Source organism: Ornithorhynchus anatinus, chromosome 10 (assembly GCF_004115215.2).
Source record: "Ornithorhynchus anatinus isolate Pmale09 chromosome 10, mOrnAna1.pri.v4, whole genome shotgun sequence".
NCBI lineage: Eukaryota > Metazoa > Chordata > Mammalia > Monotremata > Ornithorhynchidae > Ornithorhynchus > Ornithorhynchus anatinus.
This window is the reverse complement of record NC_041737.1, coordinates 14,070,620-14,087,518: the sequence shown is the minus strand read 5'-3', so window position 1 is coordinate 14,087,518 and position 16,899 is coordinate 14,070,620. Positions and strand designations below refer to the sequence as shown.

The window sequence follows — 16,899 nt, the reverse complement described above, 5'->3', positions numbered from 1 at the left end:
GATTAAGCCCTCTTCTCCTCTTCCCCCACTCCCTTCTGCGTCACCCTGCTCCCTTCATTCATCCTCCCTCCCATTCCCACAGCACATATATCTATATCTGTAATTTATTAATGTATTTTAATGTCTGTCCCCCCTTCTAGACGCAGAGTTCATTGTGGGCAGGGAATGTGTCTGTTTGTTGTTATACTGAACTCTACCAAGCACTTAGCACTTAGCTTTGCACACTGTAAGCACCAAATAAATATGATTAAATGAGTGAATGAAGTTACTCATCCAAGGTCATGCAGACAACTGGTGAAGTGGGGATTAGAACTCAAGTCTTCAGACTCTCAGGCCTGTGCTCTTTCCATTTAGCCATGCTGCTTCTCAAGTTGTTCTACTCCTGCTCCAAAATATATTTCATACCTAGTGCTAAATATTTGGCCATACGAATTGACAAAATCATAAAATTTGGACTAAGCTTTGATTTAGGAATTTACAAAGATGTAATAATTAATATTTCCCTCTTAAAAGCAAGAGTTGGGTTTAAAATTACTTCATCATTCATTCATTCAATTTATTTATTTATTGAGCGCTTACTGTGTGCAGAGCACTGTACTAAGCGCTTGACAGAAACCATCCTCATAAAATCTGGCTGGGGAAGAGCAACTCAGCAGTTAAGCTTACTCTGGAATCAGAGAAAAAAAGGATCCTTCAAGTCTTCACTTGGAACAATCTAACTGAACTCTAAAGAAAACACCCTTAGGTCATGGTGATAAAGAGATCTCTGAAGTTCACCTATTCCATCTCTCTGTCATCTGAAAGGCCTCAATGAAAACAATAGACATCTATCCTCTTTTCAAACACTGTTCAGAAAAATATTTCACACCCTCACTTGGTGAACAATTCTTAAAATTCAAAGAATTGTCACCATCAGGGAATACTCCTTTCAACCTTACAAATTTCTCATGATAAATATAATCAATTTTCTCTACTTCTGGACTCTACTTCTACATTTTCTCTACTTCTGATGGAGCTAGAGAACCATCAGTATAATACAGTATGGTATTCACTAGCAAACTGGAAGGTCATTATTGGCCGGGAACGTGACTCTTGCATTGTACTCTCCCAAGGGCTTAGAGGAGTGCCCTGCATATAGTAAGCACTCGATAAATACCATTGATTGATTCAGGGCATCCTCTAGCCTTTGGTTTTTGAAGCTAAATAATTCCAGTAACTATTCGCACAGTCTTTTCTTCCTACCCTGTATCAACACCATTCTCCCAGGAGTCTTTCAAAAATATCTGCCTCTCACTGAAGTCAGGGAGGGGGACCCCAAATTGAACATACTGGAGTAAAAGACACCCAAGCTGTAGAGATAGATGCAATTACAACTGTGGTATGGTAGAGATAAAAATAATGGTATTTGTTAAGTGCTTACCATGTTCCAAGCACTGTTCTAAGCGCTGGGGTAGATACAAGGTAATCAGGTTGTCCCACGTAAGGCTCACAGTCTTAATCCCCATTTTACAGGTCAACTGAGGCACAGAGAAGTGAAATGACTTACCCACGGTCACAAAGCAGATAAGCAGCGGATCCGGGAATAGAACCCATGACCTCTGACTCCCAAACCCGTGCTCTATCCACTAAGCCACACTGATTCTGTTTGAAGATGTTTGAAGATTCAGAGAAATCAGCCATTGGTCATCCCCACACTTTCACACCACCCCTCTGTACAGCATGCTATGGGGTCCCAAGAACCCAGGTGTCAGGGAATAATAAATGCTCCAACACAAGCCTGACACCATTATAAAAAATGTAAATAAGTCCAACTGACAGTGGAAATGTGCCAGAGAAAACATAATCCAATCGGCAATGATGCCTTCTAAAGAAAAAGCCCACAATAATGATTTTGGGCTCCCTTTCTGCACCCACAATCCCTGAGAGACATTCTCTGGGCAGTCTCACGAACCTCACAGATGAATATCCTACTCCTAGGAGAGTGCTGGGCATCAGAATTAAGCTGTTTTTATATGCTTAGTTGATCAGAGTAGCAATTCTTGCCGTACTGATCTGCCTGCCCCTTGCTGAATTTTCACTGCTGCTTTCAACAGCATGAAACCCCACTATGGAGGCTGTATAACCAAAGGAATATTGTGGATATTCAAATGCACGCAGATAAAACTGTTACAGCTTGAGAGGTTTTGTGTTAATGTAGCTCACTGCTAATAGGTTTTTCTCTCTTAAAACACTGAGGCTATTACTGACTAATGTAAATCTCTACTACAGTAGAGGCATTAAATCTCTCCTAAGGGATGGACCCCCTTTTTTTTTTAAAAAAAAAAAGGGATTTGCCTAATTACACCTCAGTAATGCCTAGAGAGCAGAGGACTTCTCAGGGGCTCAAGACTGTATATTCTGCACCTGTTCAGCCAAAACAATTAGGCTAAAATGATTTTTCCCTCATGTTATCCTAAAGGAAAGCTTATATATTTTATTATGAAATTTGTTAAGCACTTGCTATATGTCATTCATTCATACTATTTATTGAGCGCTTATTTATAGTAATGTCTGTCTCCCCCACCAATAATAATGATGGCATTTGTTAAGCGCTTAGTATATGGGAGGCACTGTACTAGGCGCTGGAATGGAGTCACTTAACTTCTCTGTGCCTCAGTTCCCTCATCTGTAAAATGGGGATTAAGACTGTGAGCCCCACGTGGGACAACCTGATTCCCCTATGTCTACCCCAGCGCTTAGAACAGTGCTCGGCACATAGTAAGCGCTTAACAAATACCAACATTATTATTATTATTATACAAGCAAATCGAGTTGGACATGGTCCCTGTCCATCAATATCAATCCCCATTTTACAGATGAGGTAACTGAGGCACCGAGAAGTGAAGTGACTTGCCGAAGGTCATACAGCAGGCAATTGGCAGAGCTGGGATTAGAACCCAAGACCTTCCGACTCCCTTGCCTGAGCTATATCCACTACACGATGCTACTCTAGACTCTGAACTCATTATGGGCAGGGACTGTGTCTGTTTGTTCCTGGATTTTACTATCCCAAGCGCTTAGTACAGTGCTTTACATACAGGGAGCGCCCAAAAAATATGATTGAATGAAGTACTAAGCCCTTGGGAGAGTACAATAGAACAGTAAACAGATGCAGTCCCCGTCCACAACAAGCTCACTGCCCTCAAGGGACGGATAGATAAAAGTTAATCAGGTTGGACACAGTCCCTATTCCACACTGGGGGTGCTCAGTCTAACTAGGAGGGAAAATAGGTACTGAATCCCCTTTTTACAGTTGAGGAAATTGAGACATAGAGAGAAGTTAAGTGACTTGCCCAAGGTCACACAGTAGACAAGTGGCAGGCCCATGTTCTTTCCACTAGGCCACCTAGTTTTGGAAATGGCTATGGGGAGTACAGGCAATATCTATTTCAATGTCCAAATTTTGGAGCGTATTTTCCAAAATCTTCACGATTTTTAGCAAATGAATTACCCTATAAAACAATACATGACACTGATTACGGGGACTAATAGTAGGTTCTTTACCAGGCGGCTTTCCAGAATTCTCATTAAAATAAGGATCCAAGAAGTCTTCTGTGAGAAAGGCAAGAGGGGAAGAACTTAGCATACTAAAAGAATTGGAGGGCAGGAGCCTATAGATATTAAAGCATGGCCTAAATTGGCAAGAGCACAGGCTTGGAAGACAGATGTTGTGGATTCTAATCCCAGCTCCACCACTTGTTTGCTGTGTGACCTTGAGCAAGTCAATTCCCTTCTCTGTGTCTCATTTCCCTCATCTGTAAAATGGGGATTGAGACTGTGAGCCCCACGTGGGACAGGGACTGTGTCCAACTTGATTACCCTTTATCTACCCCAGCGCTTAGAACACTCTGGCACACAATAAGTGCTTAACAAATACCATTATTAGTAGTAGTAGTATTAATAAATATGGAAAATCAAATTATGATAAACATTTGACCCAGTGCCTGAAAGAATGTAATTAAAATTAATATTTCCAACTGGTTCACCACTCCAAAACATGACAGCCAAAATAATCTTATTCTTTTATCAATGTTTAAACTCCACGTACAAAATTTTTGATCATGTCAAGTTAGAATTAGTAGTCATATTAGTGAATTGAGTTTAAAAAATTTCCCTGTTTGCTTTAAAAGAAGTAAGCTCCACCCTCCCACTCTTTTCCACACTAAATAATTCCAACTCTGATTCCTTTCTGGGTTAATTTTTCCAAACAGTTCATTATTTTCTTTGGACTTTTTGACCCACCTCCAATTTCTCCATATCTCCTTTAAAGTGGGTTTGCAAAACCGATACAGGGTAAAGGATAGACCAGACAGAAAGAAACAGAATAGGTATCAAGCACTTATTGATATATTCCAATGCCCCACTGCAGGTTATTGTAGACATTCATTTTGTTATAATACTGAGGAGCTTCAAGGGATTCTTAAAGTATTTCTTCCCCTCTAGGATGTAAACTCCTTCTGAGCAGGAACATTTGTACCAACTCCAATCAATCATATTTATCAAGCATTTACTGTGTGCAGAACACTCAACTAAGCTCTTGGGAGAGCACAATATAACAACACACACATTCCCAGCCCACAGCGAGCTTACGGTCTAAAATCTAATCCAATGATCTCTTCCAAATGCTTAAATATCACATCTCTATACTGATGATGCCCAAATCTACCTTTCTAACCCTGACCTCATTTTTTTTTTACTCTGTATCAGAATATTTATGTGACCATCAAGTGTTGGGACTGCATCTGGCAAACACTTGGAAAACTTGCATTCAGTATTTGGTCAACTGTTAACAAAAGAATAGTCTCACCATCTGGAACACAGACTTCAGACTGTTAGTTCGTTATGCTTCCTAATTCTATTGTATTGTTCTCTCCCAAGTGCTTAGTACAGTGCTCCACACATAGAAATATGACTGATTAAGAGTAAGAGCTCAACAAATACTATTTTTAAAAAGCAACATTTAACTGTAGATTTTCCCATATTAAAACAAAGAGGAATGAATTATAAAAGGCAATTCCAAGGAAACTCAATTCATTCTACATATAAAGCTATGAAGTTTCTCTCCCAGACAATTCAGCACATCTGAATATCTATGATGGCCTACCTTGGATTACCCACAAATTGTTGGGCTCTTAACTGGGCAGCCACATACAAAGATGATGCTGTAGCCAATAGGTGCTTTCTTTCTATTTCTGTCAACTTGTGCCCTGGACAAAAAACATAATAACAAGAAGCATTATAAGTATATCAATATGAAGCAAACAAGTTATATACGTATCAACTACTTGCTGTGTCACCCTGGGCAAGTTTCCTTCCCTGTAAAACAAGGATTAAATACATGCTCTCCCTTCTGCTTAGATCATGAGTCCCATATCAGACAGTGACTATGTCCAACCTAATTAACTTGTACCTAACACAGCTCTTAGAACAGTGCTTGACACATTGCAAGTGCTTAACAAATGTCACAAAAAAGCATCAAATTCTTAGCAATGACCAAATCTCTCTCACTACTTTCTAAATTCATACAATATATATTTAATCAAAATCAGTAACGATGCTATATGATCAAATAACCAGAGTCCAAATTTTTATTAATTAAAAAAGCATGGCATACGTTTACCATCCTGGTTTAAATAGTGTTTTCATACAAAACAGCCCTACTGTTAACACTAGAGTCTATGTTAAAAACAATATGACAGGGGAAGGAAAATGTAACTGATGAAGCATCTTGTTTTCATTAGTAAAATGTCACTCTATGACTTGTAGTTCGCACTGGTAAAGAACCATCTGTACAATGGAATACATCAAAATATGCAGTATTTATTTCAGTCCATTACCTTTTCAAAATGGCAAATTTCCTCAATTATAACTAGGTGTTTCTCTGCCTTGCTACAAAACCCTGGAAACAGGAACCATACTGAATTTTTCATTTGACTATGTGCAAAGTTCTACCTGGTTTCTTTTCTTCAGAAAAGCACACAGATTTATGCCACTTTTATTTGTCCCTAAATTCAGAGGCTGAGGAGAATCTACACCTTGACTGGAATGCATGAGAAACTGAAATTTTTCTCCTCCTGTTTTGATCTGTTAAATAATATCTCCCTAAGTGCCTTACTAGAAAGATGAAGCATACGCACTGGAACGCACCAAGATTATTATAAGTAGCAATCTGAAAAATATGCTCCAGTATTTTGCATACCAAAAAAATGGCCAACATCTAGTTTCCTAGACAAGGATATGACATAACTTCCAATACCCCCTGCAGAAGGGAGGTTGAGGCTGAAACACAGGTAAGATGGCACCTTTGAACGTGAAGGGCAACTAACTGTAAAAATCAAATCATGATAAACATATAAAAAGCTAATGATTAATACGAGTATGAAGGTGACCAGAGGAGTTGTCCGCATTTTTCCGAGGCCCTCCCAAGAACCTACACTTCCAGCAATGAAAATGTTCAATAGTATTTATTGAGCGCTTACCATGTGCAGAGCACTGTACTAAGCGCTTGGAATGAACAAGTCGGCAACAGAATACACCCTGTACTGAGAATTCCATGTGCTCTGCATAGAGTAGGCACTCAATAAATACTCCTGATTGATATACTGGCCCAAAACGCAAAAATAAGAACAAAACAAGAATCAAATCCTGAACCCTTCTGGAATGAGAATTCACCCCCAAGCTCTTGGGCATTTGCATATGATCTCAGAAAGTGACTTTTTCACCCTAGGCCTTTATTTTTCATCAGGAGCAGCATGGCCCAGTGGATAGAGCACTGGTCTGGGAGTCAGAAGGTTATAGGTTCCAATCCCGGCTCCACCACTTGTCTGCTATGTGACCTTGGGCAAGTAACTTCATTTCTCTGGGCCTCAGTTATCGCACCTGTAAAATGGGGATTGAGACTGTGAGCTGTACATGGGACAGGGACTGTGTTCAACTCCATTCGCTTGTATCCACCCCACTTCTTAGTATAGTGCCTTGTACATAGTAAGTGCTTAACAAATACCATCATCCTCAGAAGCAACACCTGTTAAATTCAATGGATCTTTATCCACTTTTTTTTCCTTAACTGCAATCCTTTCCTTTAATTCTTTATCTGCAGCATCCCTTCCTTCCTCTTCCCACTGTTGACAACCAATTTGAAATTTCATGTCAACAGTATACATGGAGCTATGTTTAAGTTGCAGATTGTTTTTAACAGTATTTGTTAAACGCTTACTATGTGCCAGGCACCATACTAAGTGCAGGGGTCGATACAAGCTAAATCAGGTTGCCCATTCAGTCCATGTCCCATGGGACTCACAATCTTAATCCCCATTTTACAGATGAAGTGACTGAGGCACAGAGAAGTGAAGTTCCTTGCCCAAGGTCAGAGAGCAGACAAGTGGTGGAACCAGGATTAGAAGAAGCAGCGTGGCTCAGTGGAAAGAGCACGGGCTTTGGAGTCAGGGCTCATGAGTTCGAATCCCAGCTCTGCCACTTGTTGGCTGTGTGACTGTGGGCAAGTCACTTAACTTCTCTGTGCCTCAGTTCCCTCATCTGTAAAATGGGGATTAAGACTGTGAGCCCCACGTGGGACAACCTGATTCCCCTATGTCTACCCCAGCGCTTAGAACAGTGCTCGGCACATAGTAAGCGCTTAACAAATACCAACATTATTATTATTAGGTCCTTCTGACTCACAGGCCCATGCTCTATCCATTAGGCTTCTCAGATGTTACTGAATTAGCTTGTTCATTTTCATCCTGCAGTATGCTTATATAAGTTTACTCTCTACCTTTAACTCAACTGGTTAGGGAAACTACTTAATAATTATGGAACTTATTCATCACTTACTAGATGCGAAACAATCTGATAAGATAGAGCATAATCAGATTGCTGTCAGTCTCTGTCTCACTTGGAGTTTACAAATTAAGAGAGAGAAAAAGCAGGTAGTTTATCCACATTTTACAGAGGAAAGAAAGGCCCAGCAAGGTTAAATGAATTGCACACGGTCAGCACACAAGAAGGTCCAGGATTCAAACCCAGGTTCTGTGATGTCCATTCCACTACACTGCTCGTTATGGGCAGGGAACGTGTCTATTTCTCTCCCAAAGTGCTTAGTACAGCACTCTGTACCTAATAAGCGCCCAATAAATACCACCGATTGACTGACCTTCTATAAATATTCCCACAGGTTCCAAATCTTACAAGATCAGAAAATGTCAATCATATCCTTCCTTAAAAGACAACACTTTTTAAAATCTGTGGAAATATGATTTAATACAATTCCTACAATACAGCTTTCATATTTCAAGTTGATCAGCATTTTTCTTCAAAATCCTTCCCACCCATAACTTGTCACTGCCCCACTACATTCCTAGACCAAACCCCTGCAGAAACAGAGACCCCTGAATGTATAGCAAAATGAGTTCTAAGTCAGGGCTCTAGGAACCAGTTCTGATACCCAGTGCCATTCAAGAACTTCTGTCTTAAACGCTTCTAGCTTCAAACTAGGATCCCTAAGTAAATGACATTTTAGAACCAAGGATGATTCCAGATTAATATTCATAGAAAAAATTTAATCAGTAAAAGGAGAAAAATCACCGAACCACGTGGGTTTGGAGAGATAACTCCTCCTGCTCGGTAAATGTGCTAAATATCAGGAATGTGCTAAACATCAGCTTGTAAACAGCAGTGCTGTATTATGCTTTCAAAAGAGGAAGATACTCACTGAGTGTTAAACTGCACTATGCATTTTTGAGAGTACGATAGTGATAAAAGTAGCACTGCCTAGTGGAACTGGTGGAACTGGGTTTGACAGGGAAAAGGGACTAAGCTACTGCCAATACTGTTTGGGTGTTGAATTTTACCATTTCTTTCCTGGTTCAGATTCATGTTCATTGATGACTTTTTCTGTGAGTGTGTGTCATCCTCCTCTCTCCTCTTAGACTGAGTCCTTTCTGGCTCAGTGACCAGGTCTGAATCAATGTCTAGGCATTTTTCCAAGAGCTTAATTCAGAACTTCAGCCACTATAATAGTAGAGAGCAGTGATAGTATTTATTAAATGCTTACTGAGTGCAGAGCACTGTACTAAGCCCTGGGAGAGAACTACAGTAGGAATCAATACTTAATCAATCATCTGAGTTTACTGAAAGTTTACTGTGTGTGGAACACTGTACTAAGCACTTGGGAGAATACAATAAAACAGAGTTGGTAGATACTTTCCCTGCCCATAGCGATCTTACAATCTAGAGATCTACAGTCATTGACTACTTAGCTGTAAATTTGTGATAGGCAAGGAAGGTGTCTGCTAATTCTATTGTATGGTAGACTCCTAAGCGCTTAGTATAGCCCTCAAATACCACTGATTGATTGATTACTCTCTTTAAACCACCAAGGGGGTGTTTTAGGTGGGTATCAAACCAGGAGGACAAATATATTTTACTTCCAGGGGACCAAGAATTCACAAACCTCAAAGTTGTGATTTTTTTGAGGGAAGGTTCACAGTAGAAAATTTTACAACCAAATGATGGCTCCAAGCCTTCCAAACCCGGCAAAGGAGTGCATAATGACCCAAGTCTAGCTCCAAAATGGAAGCACTATTCTACCATCATTGCAAACACCCCACTTAGGATGGGTGGCAAGGAAGAGGAAGAGATTCTATCTGGATCTAGACAGACTCATCGCAGAGGTACCAATCTGTGGCAAGCTGGTTGTCATGGGAGATTTCCTGTGTCAGCAGTGATGCTGAAAAGGAGAAAAATCACCGAACCACATGGGTTTGGAAAGCTAACTCCTCCTGCTCGATAAATGTGCTATATATCAGGAATGTGCTAAACATCAGCTTGTAATCATCAACGCTGCATTATGCTTTCAAAAGAGGAAAATTCTCCCTGAATGCAGCCAAGATTTAAGTAGTGACACCATATTATTACAATGTTGTCCAACAGCGATACCTGATGGTTTTTCATGTTTCTAGGCCTATGCATGGTAACAAGTATGGACCTGCTCATTACTTCATAAATTCCAAACTTTCACTAGTGATAAAACCAATGTATCACCAAGGGACATCCAAACCATCCAAGAGGCCGAATGCCAAACGCCTGGAGAATAAATGCACCTGATAAAAGCTTCGAAATAACATCAAAGCAGACCCACTGAACCAAGAAATTACACACACTTCTACTTCCAACTGTTAGTCATGGAAGCCAACAAGGGGCAGAGACTAGTTCGCTCTCCTGCCTCGGCTGCTTTTTTTGTGCCATTCTTAATTTTTCGAAGATACACAAATGTATCACCTAGGACCGATTTTATCTTCATCGTTTTTAACATTGACGCAATTTAAATAGAGAAGCATTATATGCATTTTCATCAAGCAAGCTTAACATAAATGATATCACTGCTAATTTCTGAAATGAAAAACTTCACGTCATACAATTAAAAATCAAATTTAGAAATTCCATTCCCAATTAAAAATATTTTAATGCATACAAACCTTTAAAACCATCAGGATACACATCAGAAAGGAATTTAGTGTTGATATCCCCCTGAACAAAGCGAGAGTGGATTATCACTTCTCTCAGCAAAGCAATATTATGAGTGACACCTAAAAATACAATAGGATAAAATGGAATTAGATTCACCAATCTAATGAAACAGAATCACATACAGCTAATTGGCAATATTACACCCATGAAAAATCCAAAATTAGAATCATATAATCGTGGGACAGAAATACACCTACGAGGTCAATTTGTCCATTTGCTTGGCTTTCCCTATAAACTGTAAGCTCCTTGAGGCCAGGGTTTGAATCTTCCAACTCTACTGCAGTATACTCTCCCAAGTATTTCCTCCACTGCTCTACGCACTAAGTGCTCATAATACCACTGATTGATTGACCAATTTCACAGAGGCAGTAGAACCAGACTTAATCCACCCCAGGTGGATGAGAATTCTCTTTCTAAAAAAACACCTGGAAATAAGGTTTGACATCTTTGGGCATTTCATTCCCTTACAAAACTAAGTAAATCTTGCAGTTGCAATTCAAATCCATTTCCCCTAGTGTCCTCATTAGGTAGTTACTCAGGGGGACCATTATATTATTATTCTTATGTGCTATCGAATCATTTCTGATTCACAGTGACTCCATGGATATACTTTCTCCAGAACATCCCGTCGTCTGTCATAATCCACAACCTTTCTAATGGTTCTTCCGTAATCATTGTTAAAGGACACTAGCCATCTAGCTGCTGGTCTGCCTCTTCCACATTTTCCCTGGACTTTTCCTAGCATTAGTGTCTTCGCCAGAGAATCAGTCCTCCTGATTATGTGCCCAAAATATGGTAATCTAAGTCGAAACATTTGTCCTCCCAAAGTCCACTTTGGTTTAATTTGCTAAATTGTTTTATTATTTTGTCTTTTCCAGACTGAAGAGTATAACAGCTCCTTTAATCCAGTGTTTCTCCACAAAAAAATTGGAAAATTCACGGAGTTTGAGGGGGTTGCAGAGCCGGTGATGGAGGCACAAATCTCAGCAAAACTTCCTCCCCGCACCTATTCCTGTTTGTCTTCCATTCCACTAAGAGTCAACTAACTCTTATTTATCTGCCACAGCATTAGTCTTCCTCTAGCTCTGCATCCTTTCTCATCCTCTACATCTCCAATCTGGGTCAGGGCAGATTCTGATGCAGCTGCTCCGTAGGCTCCTAGACAGCACCGGGCAGTTTGATTGCCTCCCAACCGCATAGGGCCTGATGGAGCGAGTGGCTCCACTGAGCCACTGACTCAGGCCACGACTCTATAGAGGAGCTGCTGCTTCCCCAATTCCAACCCCAATTCCAACTTAGAGAAGCAGCGTGGCTCAGTGGAAAGAGCACGGGCTTTGGAGTCAGGGCTCATGAGTTCGAATCCCAGCTCTGCCACTTGGCTGTGTGACTGTGGGCAAGTCACTTAACTTCTCTGTGCCTCAGTTCCCTCATCTGTAAAATAGGGATTAAGACTGTGAGCCCCACGTGGGACAACCTGATTCCCCTATGTCTACCCCAGCGCTTAGAACAGTGCTCGGCACATAGTAAGCGCTTAACAAATACCAACATTATTATTATTATTAACCCGCGAACCCTGCAAGCAACAGAGAAGTTGTACTAAGTGCTATGGGGGAATATAAGATGACTGGGTCCCACACGGGCTTATATTCTAAGTAATTGGGAGAATAGGTATTGAATCCCCATTTTGCAGATGAGGAAACTGAAGGACAGAGAAGTGATTTGCCCAAAGTCACAGCAGACAAGCAGTGGAGTCGGGATTAGAATCCAAGTTCTCTGATTCCCAGGCCTGTGTGCTTTCCACTAGGCTATGCTTCTCAATCTACTTATCCAACCTCTGCTTCCCATGCCTTCACTGTGGGAGTCTCAGTTTGGGGTCTTCTATTCTCCATCTACACCCACTCCCTTGGAGAACTCATTTGGTCCCACAGTTTCAATTACCATCTCTTCATGGATAATACCTTAATCTATCTCTCCAGCCCTGACCTCTCTCCTCCTCTGCACTATCACATTTCCTCCTGCCTTCAGGACATCTCTTTTTGGATGTCCCACGACATCTCAAACATCTCATCTCATTTGTTGCTGAAATGTACTTTCCAAGCGCTTAATACAGTGCTCTGCAAACAGTAAGCACTCAATAAATATGAGTGAATTCAATGAATCTCAAACTTAATATGCCCAAAACAGAACTCCTCATCTTCCCACCCAAACCCTGCCCTCCCACTGACTTTTCCATTACGGTACACAACACCATCCTCTCTGTCTCAGAAGCTTGTAACCTTAACATTACCCTTGACTCATCTCTCTCATTCAACCTGCATCCTCGGTCTTTCACCAAATCCTGTCAGTTTTTCCTTCACAACATCCTCAGAACCGAAATAATAAAGATTAGGCAACTAAGGAGCAGGAAGTGGATGGAACAAAGGACTCAGGGGAGCCACAAATTATACAACTAGTACTATCAAAAAAAAAAAGCTTGAAAAATACGGAGTTGAAATGGTAAATACAGTAATTCCAAGGGCAAAGAGACTCAGAATTTGAGTAAAGAAAAATCCATTAGTTCCTAAGGGATACACTGTAGGAGAAAGCCAGCGTTCACTTCCCAAGAAATCCTCAAAAACTGGTTGCCTAAATCTATCTGGCTTGGAGAATCCAGCACAGCCCAGTGAACAGACCATGGGCCTGAAAGTTAGAAGGACCTGGGCTCTAATCCCTGCTCCACTACTTGTCTGTTGTGTAATCTTGGGCAAGTCACTTAACTTCTCTTTGCCTCAGTTATCTCATCTACAAAATGGGAATGAAGACAGTGACCCCATGTGAGACAGGGACGTTGTCCAACATGATTAGTTTGCATCTACCCCAGCACACGTAGAACCATCATTACAAAGAGAGGAGCTAAATACTATTTTTAGGTTCCCTCCATTCTTATGATTCCCCTATTTCAATTAAAAACATATTAACGTTAATATGCTAGGGTGCATGAATTAGGTGCTTCAGATTTGTAAAAGCAGCTAAAGGTATGCGTCTCCAAGTTATTTCAGAATAATATGGGGTCAAACTGTGCACTGGAAACTTCAAAATAAGGATGCAGTAAAGATGACATATCAGACTGCCATGGATGCTAAATTCAGGAGACCATCTAAAACATCCATAATTTAGACTAAAGGGAAGGAGAAGGAGCATGGTGACTCCAGTCTGAATTAGAGTTTTTTAAGACGTTGTTTTACTAGAGTTCGGCAAGATGTTTTTATTTGTCTGATTTGTGGCTGGTTTTTGCTAGGTGCACATTAAGCTTAGCATCCCCATCCTAGTGGTCTCCCCCTTTCTCTGCCTCTTTCGATCTGCCTGGGGGCGGCTGCAGTCAACCCTTTCTTCCCACGGCTCCCCCCTGCTGCCTCTGAGTATCTCCTTGCCATTGGGGTTGAAATGAAAATATTAAACACTTTTTTTCTTCAGATCAAAGCTTGTCTTTTTTTGACAACATTAGAGAGGGCAAAGGGAGGAAGTAGAGGGTTGAATCTGCACAAATTCCAGATTCCTGAGGATCCAGAGAATAGGGCTTTAACTTTCGGATGATGCAGTGAGGAGTAATGATATGTGCAGAATGTAAGTTCAGAAAGGTCTATAAGAATCAAACAATTATTTACTGAGCACTTACTCTGCGCAGAGCATTGTACTAAGTGCTTGGGAGTTGGTAGCCACATTTCCTGCCCACAACAAACTCAGTCTAGAGGATACCATCTCATTCAACAAGAAGCAGCACAGACTAAAGAAGAGAGAGCATGGACTTGGGAGTCACAAGTACCTGGGTTCTAATTCCAGCTCTGTCAATTGCTTGCAGTGTGACCTTGAGAAGTCACTTAACTTTCTCAGTTTCCTCAACTGTAAAATGGGAATACCCATGCTCCCTTCTAGTTGGGCCATGAGCCCCACACAGGGCAGGGACTGTATCTGACCTAATTAACTTGTACCTTCCCCAGCCCATAGAATGGTATTTGACACATAGTAAGTGCTTAACAAATACCTTTATTTAAAAAAAAGTATACGGTGATGCTGCAGGACCACAGAGGACTGCCCTAAAACTAGGGATAACACCTCTGAATCCCAGCTTTTAGCCAGCACCGTAGTGTTTAAAGTAATTGGCTTAAGCAACTCTTCTTTAATGGTGTTTGCAAAGCCCTAACTATCTGCATTGTAATATGTGCTGGAGTACATTCAAGTCAGTCAGGTTTGACACAGACCTCATCCCACATGGGGTCACAGTCTTAATCCCCATTTTACAGATGAAAAGTGTCCACAGCCACGTACAGCAAACAGTGGGCAGAGTGGGGATTGGAACTCAGGTCTTTGACTCCCAGGCCCGTGCTCTATCCACCAGGCAACACTGCTTGAGCTCCAGACAGTTCCCCCATCACAGCTTCTTTATAAATGGGAGCACCTAGCCCAAAGCACTTGGGAAGGAGAGGAGAGAGGGAGCATGATATGTGGCATCCAATTCTGTTTGGGACTCCACGCTTCAAAAAGAAGTTCCACCCTAATTACAAACATCGGTTGGCAAATGGATGAATATGTTGGAAAAACGTGTTGAGAAGCAGGGTTGCCTAGTGGTCAGAGCACAGGCTGGGAGTCAGAAGAATCTGGGTTCTAATCCCTGCTCTGACACTTTTCTGCTGTGTGACCTTGGGCAGGTCACTTCATTTCTCTATGCCTCAGTTACCTCATCTGTAAAATGGAGATTAAGGCTGTGAGTCCCATGTGGGACATGGACTGTGTCCAATTTTATTAGCCTGTAACAACCCCAGCTCCTAGTACAATGGCTGGCACATAGTAAGCAGTTAACAAATACCATTTAAAAAAAATATATCCCAGAAGTTCCATTTCAGGAAAGCTTCTTGTGAGCAGGGATCATTTATTCTGATTCCATTGTACTTCTTAATTGCTTAATTCCATTACCCATACATGTCCAAAATAAACTATTGACTGATGACTGATAGTCCTATGTGACACAGGAGAAAGATTAATCAAGGTCAGAGTAGGGCATGTAAGGCCTGCCTGAGGGAGAGGATTCTTTTTTGTCCCAGCGGGAGCAGGAATTTTTCCCCTCATTTGTTAAGAAACTAGGTAGACACTGAGGTGAGAGGATGGGGTTTTTCTAAGGAGATAAAAGGGATATTGTATTTTGAAGCAGACAATAGAGAGTTTACTAAGACAGAGAGCTGTCTATTACAGACCATAAGCCGTTCTGATTTGCTTCTGGAGCTACTGTAAAAACCGTAAAAATCCAGCAGACATGAAACTTATTCTGAAGTCTATTAAATTAGAAATAATACCCAACTTTGAGGGGAGAAGTGTGGGTGTGTATATGTGTAAATTAGAAATAATACCCAACTTTGAGGGGAGGGGTGTGGGTGTGTATATGTGTACGTGTGGGTTTCCTGAAAGTACTTGGTCACAATAATGAAAATGTCAGATCTGTGAGACTATGGACCCTTAGCAAGAGTTAACTGATAATGAGAAAATGTGACAAATTACAAACCACATAAAATATTTAAAGTAACTGTGGTATTTGTTAGGGGCTTAATACGAGCCAAACACTACCCTAAGCGCTGGGATAAACAAACAATATCAGGTCAGACACAGTTCCTATCCCAAATGAGGCTCATAAACCTAAATAGGAAGGTAGTGAATCCTCATTTTAGAGATGAGGAAACAGGTTCAAAACTGAAGTGTCTTGCCCAAAGTCAAACAGCAAGCATATGGACTCAAAATTAGAACCCACATCCTCTGATTCTCAGTCCCACGCTCTTTCCACTGGACCATACTGCTGCTTCTTAAAAGATGACTTCAAAAAGGACAAGCACAAATTTACCTCTCAACTCAAAATTAGTTATTCTATCTGTGTAGTTTGACTTTGAAGAACCTGGTCCAAAGAAATGACTTAAATTATTAAGGGAAAACCAAGAAAGGGATGGTTTTAAAGAACATAATCAAAAGTTTTCTTTCATCAGTGGCAACTGGGAGCCATTGCTGGATTCAGAGAAGGGAAGAGCTGCGATCAAAATGAAACTGGAGGAAGATGACTTTTAAATAGATTTAAAGGAGGAAATGTTTGAGGATTTGAGTCAGCAAGAGTTGAGAAAAGGTTGCACCTGGGCAACCAAACTTTCCCCCCAGAGCTTCACATAGTCCTTTTTTGATGTCAGGAGTTTTGGAATTGGAGGTCAGACCCCAGTTCCTCAAATCAGGGCTTAAAGTATGCAACCCACTGTTACCATAAGGCCAGTGTCAGCCAATGGGCAGAATGTGGCAGGAATGGAAGACTATGAAACTCATGAA

General features: G+C 40.9%; 1 protein-coding gene across 4 annotated transcripts in view; it reads right to left on the bottom strand.

Annotated features, from left to right (window-relative positions):
* Positions 1–16,899, bottom strand: part of PCCA (propionyl-CoA carboxylase subunit alpha) — a 323,266-nt gene that overhangs the window by 135,479 nt on the left and 170,888 nt on the right. For all 4 annotated transcript variants that reach the window (XM_029073673.2, XM_029073672.2, XM_029073674.2 and 1 more), the window contains 2 exons: positions 10,515–10,625; positions 5,144–5,246 (listed from right to left, as the gene is read on the bottom strand). In XM_029073673.2, the coding sequence (XP_028929506.1) occupies positions 5,144–5,246; positions 10,515–10,625 (214 nt within the window). The remainder of the gene's footprint in view (positions 1–5,143; positions 5,247–10,514; positions 10,626–16,899) is intronic.